Here is a 12028-nt window from a genome sequence, read left to right on the forward strand (position 1 = left end):
ATACTGCAGCCATATACTGTGCATGATGAAAAAGATTGCTTTAAAAGGCAGCTGACCTATATCCATGGTTTGTCTAAAGAGAAGTATTTCAGAAGAATATTACCACACTGTTCATTTTCTTGGTAATAAGTGAATTTTAGAGCAAGGGTATAATAAGGTTTATTATATACACCAGACAGAGTTTGTGATTTGTTACATACAGTCTCAAAATGCTAGTAGTACTATACTAAGATAACTACAACTTTGCAGTATCTTGTGGTACCGAATATTTCACCTTTTAGAGATAGTGGTGCATAAAATGCATGCACTTGTTTAGCAGCTGTATTATTTCGATATTATTACTGTTACCATGGACAGACAGGGTAGAAGGTGCATTTTAACAAAAAGAATATTTCCAAAAGAAACAGGAAGTATATAGGTATTCAATTGTTTCCTCATATTTATCTAACACTAGCAATGTGAACCCCAAGTATATTTGTTCTCCTAGTAAGTAGACCAAGAAAGACCATTATATTATGCATTCACTTGTAGTACTCAGGAACCCAGCTAAAGTTTCCATGTGGGGAAGATGAGTAGACACTATGGTGAAAGACCAGGAAAGTTAGGAGCTTTGTTAAGTGGAAAGTCTTTCCAATACATTTGAAACAAAATTGATTTTGAACACAGATATTGTCTTCCCCAGAACTGAATCAGTATTCAAAGAAGTGGACTGTGTTAAAGTGATCCCCTTAAGGATGTAGATGTTTTCTTTCATTTATAGGATTGTTTCAAATATTGAAGTATATATTGGTATATACTTACCAACTGTTTTTCTAGATGAATGGTCTTTTATTAGCTTTGTCTAGTAGAAATCAAGACTAGATTTAGATCTTGTGCAGCTAACAACACCAGAACAAAAATAGATAAGCTATAATAACTTATACATTACCTGTAGATAGCCTATAATTTTCTTCTGGCTCACAGTAAAGATTATCTTACCTCCCTGCTTCTTTGTTTTAATGGCACATGGAGAGTACTCCAGAAGGAATAGTTCAAATCATCTCTTCCATAATACTTGAGCATCATCAAAAAGAGGGAGCAGAGGTTTGAGATGCCTATGGCATCCTTCATGCCTAGGGTAGAAAGGGCTGCAACACCTGAGGATAAATCCAAAGAAGGAAGCAGTTATATATACTCTTCTACTTTTTTTTTTTTTTTTTTTTCCTAACTTAACATTAACTAGGTTTAGTCCCTGTGTAAGTCAATTCTTGGTTGAAATTTTAACAGTGCTCTCAACCTCCTTATGGAAACAATTCTATAATACTGGGTGTGCAGAAAGAAGTACTGATAAGTGACCCATAAAACAATAATTTTCCATTACTGTAGATGAAAAATACATACACTGCTGCAGTTCTAGTTTGCAAATTCTTTGGTATGAGTTATAGGCACATGAAAGAAGGTAATTCAGAAGTTATTTTTCACTCAGTACTCTGAATATGGCTTAGGGTAAATGCTTTTTTAATGGCTTGTTCTGAATATTTTTACCCTTATCACAGGTGAATTATAACGTGACCATTGGTTAGAGAGAAAACATAAATAATACATTACAAAGATTCAGATTTTCTATGAAAGGCTATGCTTGCAATTTGGTGATATCATATGAATAACAGAACTCACACTGAACTAAAATATAGTCATTATTGTTTCATCTGACTAACTGATGTCAGGTTTGCTGACTACTGTGTATTATTATACAAGTTGTGTGTATTCTTTTGTAATCAAAATACTGACAGTCAAAATGCTGAGAGGGGGGCTTCCTACAAGTAGCTGAAGTATACTTCTCACTTCTAAGCTTTTTCAAATGTATTAAATCATGACTGTCAACTTTAAAATAAGATTACCATAATGGAACATAATATGAAGTGACACTGCATTCTACAATATAAAAATGGCAGAGAAAATACATTTTTGGCTGTCTCACTTATTTACATTTCACATGAACTTACTTAAATAATGTCACTTCTACACATACATGAAATATATGAACAAGGCAAATTACACAAAATGCACTGGAAAATCCAATGTATTATTCAAGGATAAAGCCTTACAGTATATGAAAAAGAACAGATTTTAAATCATAGAACCATAGAATTATTAAGGTTGGAAAAGACCACTAAGATCACCTTGTCCAACCATCAACCTATCAACCTATCATCACCATGCCAACTAAACCATGTCCCTCAGTGCCACATCTATGCTTTTGTTGAAAATCTTCAGGGACAGTGACTCTGCCACTTCCCTGGGCAGCCTGTGCCAATATTTCAGTGCTCTTTTGAGAACATTTTTTTCTTAATATCCACTTATACCTCCCTTGGTGCAATTAAAGCCATTACATCTTGTCCTATCACTAGTTACCTGGGAGAAGAGGTCAAATCCCGCTCCTCTACATACTCCTTTCAGGTGGCTCAGGGGAGACCTTATCACTCTCTACAGCCTCCTGAAAGAGGTTCCCTCATCTGCTCTTCATAAGACTTATGTTCCAGACTGTTCACCAGCTTGGTTGTCCTTTTTAGAATTACTCCCGAGCCTCAATTTCTTTCTTATAGTGAGAGACCCAAAACTAAACACAGTACTTGAGGTTCAGCCTCACTAGTGCCAAGTACAGAGGGACAATCACCTTCTTAGTTTTGCTGACTGCACTACAAGCAAAGATGCAGTTGGCCTTCTAGGCCAGCTAGGCACACTACTGCTCATGTTCAGCCAACTGTCAAGAACTCTTGACTAATATCCCCAGATCCCCAGCTTTCCAGCCACTCCACCCCAAACGTGTAATGTTGCATGGGATTGTTGTGACCAGTGTGCAGAACCTGACTTAGTTATGTTGAACCTCATGTAATTGCCTCAGCCCGCTGATCCAGGTAGTCCAGATTCCTCCATAGGCCCTTCTTACCATCAAGCAGATTAACACTTCCTCCCAAATTAGTGTCGTCTGTAAACTTACTGAGTGTGCACTTGATTCCCTCATCCAGATCACCAACAGAGATGTTCAACAGTACTTTTAAAGATTTAGTGTATGGCCCTGTCTGGGCCACAGTGTGTAATGTGAGACTCCCCCTGGTTCTGAAATTCAGAATATAAGAGTGTAGGCCAAGGAGGACTGAAAATGGCATTCAGCTGGAGTCAGGTCTGAATTTTCTGTTTTTATTTGCAGTCTTTATTATCTTCCTATATCGAGTCCTTGAAACACAATTCAGCAGAATAAAAATAAGTAAAGTAATGGGAGTAAGTGTCCTCAACTTTTGAGCTTCTGGTTTTTTTGTGATATTACACAATCTCTCTATCTAGTTCTTAATGTCCATTTTATTAATGCTATTTTCAATAGTAGTAGTACAAGCTGCTCTCACAGTACTGTATGTAGTGCTGATGAAGCACATCATTATCATAAAGAATACTGAGATGCTGACGAAAGGTCAAAGCAGTATAGCTAAGGTGAGAGGGACTAAGTAACATGACTTAGAATACAAGATTGATTGTATTTATTCTGTATAAACGGAGTAAAAGGTGATTGAAGGTGGATATAAAATCACTCTACAAATATTTGAGAGATGTTAGGAAAAGAGAGGCATGGAGACTGTTTCTGTAGTTACTAATCATAAAATGACAAGGTAGCACTTTCAGATTACAGAGAGATGGGAAAATAGTTTTGATACAGGAAATAACATTCAGCTGTAAGGAGAAGTCATGATATTTTTAGGATCAGAGCTAATTCATGGTCTTCTTCAGACTTCTTCTAAAGAGCTTGGTTTCCAAACAGTTTAGATTTAAACTCTGGTGAGATTGGTGGAGAAATAGAACGTGCTCAATATTAGTCACAGGTTAGATTGAACATTGAACATTGCTCTCTACATTAACTGGAGCAGCTGTGATATCCCTGCCAATTACTAATCTTTAACTGAAACAATTGTGGAAGTACAAGCTGGGATGGGTAGAAGTTGTTCTGTCTTAGCCAGTAAGATGTACAAACTAATTTCCTGGGCAAGAAGGCAGATGTGTGCATTAGCATATGGAAGATAGCTTCATGTGACCCTAACAGCAGTGCTGTTCCCAGCGTAGCAGGATCACCTCCAACACATGCTGGATTTCTGGAGTTTATATTTGATCACTAACACTTGCTTACAGCACCTTTCATTCTACCTGTATAGAACTTAATGCATTTAGGTGCAATAATGCAAACAGAGTATATTCAGAATGTATTTTCAAACTAGTAGGAACCTTTTATCATTACATGCTGAATATGCTGTGCAGCATTTGGAGTTGTGGCAGGGTGTTTGTACAGAGAACTGTTGATGATTCTGAGAGTTGTCTTGGTGACAGCCCATTAGAGAGAGAATTGTAGATAAACTGCTGGTGCAGCAGACCCAAGGGTCAGCCCTACAGTTCTTGCTTTTTACTTGTAAAGTGCAACCATTATGGGTAAGGTATGTAGGATTGGGTCCTTCAGCAGTGGGAAAAGCTGTCTTTTCTGATTAATAAAGAAAATATAAAATCATTCTGGAGTGATCTGAAAACAGTTTTGACAGGCTGTGGTTGGCAAAGATGAGTGACTTAAGATCAAGACAGACTGACATTTGAAAAATGTGATTTCTGTGCCTAGAGTATATCTAATAATAGTAGTAGCAAAAAAATGGATACCACATTTATGTCTTGCATTTCCGAGTAATACCTCTATCACTTTAGAAAGCTAGTGAGATAATTAGTATGACAATTTTCCTCATGCTGAGTAGAAAAACAGGGGATTTATATATAAATAATGACTTTCAAGAGACTGAAAGAGAGAGTGGAATTGAGCTACACAGCTAGATTAGGAAAACATCTGAAAAAGAAGCAAAAGCTACTTTCTGTAAAGTGTCTAGGAGAATTACTAGAAAATCATGAAAAATGAAATCCTAAAAAAGCAAGTTTCTAAGTGCTGTGCTATATGGTTATTTACTGCACTCATTCCCAGTTGGTGAGAGGGTGACCCTTTCACTATGCCAATGAAAACTTGTTCCACGGGAAAAAGAAATGGTAAGTTTCTAGTAGGAGATGAAAGCATTTTTTCCTTACTATGAAACTCAGATCCAAGATCATCTGAAATGGAAATGGCAGTACTATAGTAGGTTCTCACTGATTGTGATATTCTTGAACAATAACATATCTAGTGAAAGAAAGGTAATGTTCGTTTATTCACGATGGGAAGCTTGCAAGGTCTACTTCAAAAAGAAAGTAAAAATAGAAAAAATGCATAAATTGAGGTAATGTGAACTGAAAAAGAAGATAAAATAGTTTGTAGGTAACATAAGAAGCTGCAGACTTAATAAAACAATATTCGACCTTCATCTCTTTGTTTAGCAGAGAGACAGATGGTGCCACCTTCCCCATACAATTTTAAAAAGTAAACATTTTAATAAATTATGCACACTTGTTAGCTTCTCTCTTAAAATAATTTTTAAAATGTCACAGAATCATTCCACATGGAATTGTGTAACATAGCATTCAATTCCTCACCTAGTCACTATTTTTACTGTGGCTAACGGCTTTGATTTTAAATACATCTCCATCTGAAGGTAGTTCAGATACTTCTGTAATTGATAATTTTTCTACAAAGTTAACCAACTTACATAGCAAATACAGATATTTTTCTTGTCTTCCTAGAATAAAAGTCCTAGAGGCATTAAAACTTAGTAAGAAATGTGAATATTTGATGATAATTTTTATTTAAAAGATCATGATTTATTTGAAGGGTAAATTGAATTTTAAAATAGAAGTATGCCTGTATGACATTCTCAAAGGACTTGAATTTCTTTAAATTTCAAGAAACTTAGTCGTGCTCTATTCATTTCTTAGGAATTATAGTACTGATTTTCCAGAGGTCTCAAAGTGAATTTTTTTTATGGGCTCTAAAATATCTGAACTCAGTGTGTTTCAGGGGAGAACAAAGAATATATCTTGTGGCTCTCTGAAGAAATCACAAGATTGATTTTGTAGAAGTTTTGGTCCTAAATGGCTGTTGTATTTATTAAGAAACTTCATGAAGTTTTTAGCATGGAAGATCAAAGTAATTACTTAGCTCTTCCAAAATGAAGAAGGGAAAGTTCCAAAGCATGCTAGTTGAAATAGCAGGAAGTCTTCGTCAAAACACATGAGACAAATGAGATTCTTAAGACCACCTTTCAGGGTCAGATTCCAATTTTGCATAGTGCTTGCTTGGATTTATTCCATGTTCTCAATTATTATTATGTGTATTTTTTTAGTGTTATTATAAAGAGATTCTTAAAAAAAGAAGAGGAAATTGAAAAGTGGAAAACAAATCCCTTTTCCTGTCATTCTTCTTGCTTCTCTTCCTCTTCATCAGCTATTGCCTCTGTAACATTGCTTCTTTTCCCCTGATCTTTTTCAGTGTGAGACGGTGTATATTCTTCCAAATAGCTTCTTGAAAGTAGTCCACAGGGGAGCATTTTAACCGATTCAAGTTGTGAGGCAGATTGTGTGAATTGCTCAGTGTGTGTATTTAGGATCACTGTAAAAGTAAATCCCATTCTGCAGCTGTTTTATTTGCTATTGAGCAGTGTGACACCAATAGCTGTTTAGGCAAAGCAAGTCAGTGAAAAAAAAAAAAAAAAAGAAAGAAGAACTTCTAATATTGAGGATATTGTCATTATTTGAAGAAATAGCTTGGAATCAAGAGTCACTTATGTTGGAGGGGACCGTCATCTAGTTGGATCCTCCCTGCCATGGGCAGAGTCGCTGGCCACCAGATCAGGCTGCCCATAGCTCCAGTTCTTTTCCCAGTCTGAATTCATATCTGGGATTGCCTTGACACAAGTGCAACACCTTGCACTTGGCCTTGTTACATCTCATTATATTCTTGTATGCCCAGTTTTGGAGGTGTCCAGGTCAAATATATTACTTACTGATTTATTTTCCAGCCCATTTCCTCATGTTTCCAGCTTTAGTTAGAGGATCTGTAGCCAAATTGTAATTCCTTGGACTACATGTCCATTGCATTTTTTTCGGAGACCGAAGGTTTGTAAAATATTTTAGAGCACAAAGAGATGAAGCCTTATCTTAAGCAAAATGAAGAGAGACCTTAAGAGAGAACTCACTTCATAGTGAGCACCCTTATCCCCCAGATCATGAGATCTGCCCCTCCTCATTCTCAACCTATATTTCTCTGTTAAGTTCTTGAAAGACCTTCAGTGATGGAAATACTATAAATTCTACAAGCAGCCTTTTCCATCTGTACTTACTTAGCCTTCTCTGGTAGAAAGTGTTCTCCTAATGTTCTAGTAAAATCTGATGTGCTCCAGTTTAAACCCATTATTTCATTCACTTTTTAGGTCCATCATTTTCCCTCTTATCCTCAGTGGGATGGGAAAGTAGCTTTCAGTAATTTTTACATATTTGGCTGCAGAGTCTATGTTCATCGTTCCCCAAATGATGCAGACAAGATTTTTTTTCTCATAGACTTGGATACTCCTTATCAGTTGCAATACAGAAGAGGAACATCCAAAACTGGACGTGCTGTTCCAGCTGCGGGGTTACCAATATAAGTGGATTGAAAAGATTGTTCCACAGTTCTTGCATATTGCATACTAGATAATATATCATCAGAAAAGGTTTCAACATTTTTTACAACAAAATGCAGTTGACTCATATTCAGCTCTTTTTGACACCACATTCTTTTCTTTCTCATGAGTCATCTGCTCTATTGTAATCGTGAAGTTAATTGTTTCACCCACACAAAATACTTTTACTTGCCAAACTGAGTTGCACCCTACTTTTTTAGACTAGCCTATCTGTCAGAATTATTTTGAACTCTAATCCTGTTCTTCCAGTGATTGCAACTACTCCCAGCTTTGTGTCATCTGAAAGACTTGATAAGTTTTTCCTGTCCTCCATCATTCAAAAAATACTGAATGATTCTAGAAGCAGAAAAAATCATATGAGCCACTTCATCCATCTATCCATTTTGACAGTAAGCAATTGATAACTTTTCTGAATACAATTTTCAACATCATCTACATGCCTTACATTAGTTTTTTAGTAATTCTTTTATCTCACTTTTAAACTATGCTCCTGTTTGACACATATCATTGTTATCCATCATAGGATGCTGAAAGTGATTATGGTTTTGTTCTGAATATGTTTCTGGGTTGAAGTAGAGCAGGTTGAATGTTCAATGAGTTAATGTTCTGTGTGCTGTATGCCTATTAGTACTTAGTGAGTGGAATTGTTTATTAAAAACAGAAACTTTATCTTTGATTCAGCCTCTACTAAATAATTTATGACTAAGACAGTAGATAGGAGTATTGAAATTACAGATTGTGTTAGTATTTTCATTGAGAAAAAATCCCAAGTTTTATTCTTTAAAAATTACATGCTGGAATTCTGATGTAGATACTTTTTAAGGTATTTTAATTTTTCTTTTATCTTTCATACCATAGACAAGGGGTGTAGAGTTTTATACATCAAATGACAAATTAAAATACAAGCCTAGGAAAAAATGATCACTTCATTGAAATAGTTAATTTGAGTTAACTTGAGTTTTAGAGTAAAATAAAGAACAGTAAATGTGGCATCTTTTTTTTAAGTCCTTTGTAGGCCTGGTTTTACTATGTAAATCACGGTGTTGGTTTTTTAAAACATAAAATAAAAACAGGAAAACTGTCTGCCTAAAAATAATAATGGAAAAGAACTTCTAATAGGCTTAATACAAAACTAATTGAAACAATGTTTCAGGTCTACTAAGGAAAAAAGTTAATGTAGACCAAACTCTGATAGCCTGTGTTACCACACTCATTTAAAACAGTGAAGTTAATTGCAGGGTGGATTATTATTATTATTCCTAATTTCTTAATTCAATGGAAAAATGATTGATTTCTGTGAGGGATAGGAAAGAAACCAAAGTGTTTATCAAGAAAAAACATTCTCAGTTTTGACTGCAATTTCCTTGCCTTTTTTAATTAAATCAAAGTAAAAAAGCACTAATACACTGTTTTAAAAAACCTGAATTTCTTCTTTGTCCTTGGAACTAACAGACAACTTAACTGGACCTTTAGTGTTTTTATACCAAAATTTACCAATGTACATAAAATTACTGCAAAACTGAATTTGTATCTGTAGCTGATGGTCTTCTTCCCCTGTCCTTATTCTAGCTATAATTAAAACAGCTCTTCCCAACATGGACAGAGAAGCCAAAGAAGAATACTTTGTGGTTATCCAAGCAAAGGACATGGGAGGACATATGGGTGGACTTTCTGGAACTACAACAGTGACAATTACACTCACTGATGTTAATGACAATCCTCCTAAGTTTGCACAGAGTAAGTGCCATTATGTACATATATTCTCTAAGAATGCTATATAGCACTTTTCATAATTGTTTTTAATCTAGATTTTTTTAATCATCACGTTGCCCGGGTTTGTAATGTAATTTAAAAATATGCAGCTGGTACCAGAGAAAGATTAATAGTCCTTTATCTGATTAATAGCTTTAGGAAGGAGGGGATTATGCCCGTTACAATGTCTTCTGTTTTCCTTGTTATCTCTTATATATACATACAAAAGGGCTCGGGTTGTTTTTTTTTCCACTTTTTTTATTATGGTGTTTTCTCCTTTCAGTGCAGTTTTAGTTGCTTTTATATGCACTTCCATCTCATGCAGACCAAGGATACTACCAGTAAAAGACATATGTAACTGATAAAAAGAAAGAAAGATTTGACTAATTAGGTAACAGTGAAGAAAACAAAATAAGTCTGAGTCTAGATAATTGTTGATGTCTAATTCAAAATCCATATTTACTGCTGTGGTTCCAATAGATATCTTGCTGGGCTAGGTTAAAATGATTTGGCATCCTGCTGAGATTCTCAACAAGCTTTGTAGTGTATTTCAAAGATGAAGACAAACAGAAAGAAAGAAAAGGAAAGAGCATAATAACTGGTTCGATTTTGTTTGGAACAGGTACAATCTAATACGCTATCAGAAACTTACCTTGTTATCCAGTTTGTTCTGAAAAAACTTGTATAATATTAAGAGTCTGTATTGGGTTAGGAGAGTGTTCACATCTCGACTTCATCTAATTTTTACTTTTCTAGAAGCATATTTTTCTAACAAGGTACTTATGCACCATATGTAAAATTATTCCTTTTCCATAAGTACATCAATTAAAGTCCACTTTCGTGGTGTTCTGAAGACACAAGGAGAGAAATGGGCTTGACTCATTATTCAGCATGTGATAAATGTGAACCCCATAAAAAAGCACATAAAAATATATACGGAGAAGGATTATAAAATAAATAAGCAGAGGTAAAAGCTATTTGCAAAGAAAGAAAGAAAAAAAAATTAACTCATTGAAGTGTTTTTTTAACAGATAAAAACTCTATGCACAGTAAATGCTTTTCTCATCATAAAAGATGAATGCATGTATTTTTTATTCTGAGAATGCATGGCTTGCACTTGTGGAGTAGTGTTTTTCAACACATGATGACAAGTCCCCTAATAATATACACATCTGAAGATGAGAATCCCGGTTGAACCATATCACCAGAAAGCAGAGGGACACTTCTTTTACACCTGAAATGTACAGTAGCTCTACCTGTGACTGTGGATCTACTTCTACCACCTTGCATGACTTTTGTATTTGTATCAGCATCTTCTGTGTCAAAAAGCCTTTGCCAGCCAGTTTGAAAAAAGCTGGTCAGAAAGTCAGCAACAGAAGTGATGCTAATTGGTACATTTGCTGAAGGGCTCAGCAGGAAGCACAGAATTGAATGCATATGGAGATGAAACTGTATTTTCCCTTTGCAGTTTACTCATATCTGTTCTCCTATAGTTTGCATACAGTGACATGTTGACTGGGTAGGATGAGGAAAGCTGCATCACAAATCCCTGAAATATATTTTCTGCATGAAAAATGTAGATTAGCTTTCCTTCAACAAAGAGTGAATTGCTGTCTTCAAAGCTGTTATAGCAAGTGGGTTGCAGCATAGAATTCAAACTGCCATCTAGGAATAACAACTTTGTTGTAACGCTAATGATTGTACAACTTCATTAGAAAAAGAAAATTGTGTGTACTATAGCTTTATAATATGTATATAATGCATTTAATGAGAGCATGCTGTAGTAAATACTATAACTAGATCCTATTACAAATTCTGCCTTTTAAAACTGAGTATTCCAAGCATGCTGCCAAACGTTACAGATTAGTCATGACTCTAACCTTACAGAAGAGCTGATCAAGTCTGTAACATTTTTTATACTGTTAAAGCACAGTTTGCATTTGCCTGGAAAGGAAAATAAGAAAGGATCAAACTTAAAATAGAGTCTAACCAGAATGAAATATAAATTCATAAGATGTAATACATGCTGCTTTCACAATAAATTGTAATGAACTCAGAAAGCAGTGTGTTTTATAGGTTTATTGTTTCCAGGCAGGACAGAAATGTATATTTATAGTTAGATTTCAAAGAGTGTTAGCCTCCTGGGTTTTAGAAATGAAAAAGATGAACTTTCACTACTTCTATGATCTCTCTAAAATCACTTTAGAGGCATTTTAAAAGTCGTTGCAGTTTTTAACCTGGCAGTTTACCATAGATTATACTGAGAAGAACTGTGCACTGCTGTGAAAATCAAAGCTTTTCAGAGATGCATAATGTTTATTTTTGGTCAGCTCTGAACTATGATATCTTGACAGGACATTTCATAATACTTGAGAATAATTTATATAAAAGAGTCACCTGCATCATCATCATAATAATATTTTTACAGTACTTTGTAAGCTGTATTAATAAATCTGAGAAAAAATATATCAACCGAAAATGCAGCCACCTGTCTGGAGACTTAATCCACAAATCATGGGTAGCAGCATAAATTACAATACATAATTTCATCTATGGAGGTGCTTTCTGTACTAGGGCTGCTTTACCAGCTTCCTGTTGGTGAGCCATTCTGAATGTTCTGGAACAATTTTGATAGTCTCCAAATTATCTCCAGTAATTTAGCCTAGAAA

The 12028-nt window shown here is 35.1% G+C and overlaps 1 protein-coding gene across 1 annotated transcript in view; it reads left to right on the forward strand.

Moving 5' to 3' along the window:
- The window catches only part of CDH8 (cadherin 8), a 139974-nt gene that overhangs the window by 70928 nt on the left and 57018 nt on the right, over window positions 1-12028 (forward strand). The window contains exon 6 of the mRNA XM_031614887.2: window positions 9177-9344. Within this exon, the coding sequence (XP_031470747.2) occupies window positions 9177-9344 (168 nt within the window). The remainder of the gene's footprint in view (window positions 1-9176; window positions 9345-12028) is intronic.

This window comes from Phasianus colchicus, chromosome 13 (genome assembly GCF_987193195.1).
Source record: "Phasianus colchicus chromosome 13, bPhaCol1.hap1.1, whole genome shotgun sequence".
NCBI lineage: Eukaryota > Metazoa > Chordata > Aves > Galliformes > Phasianidae > Phasianus > Phasianus colchicus.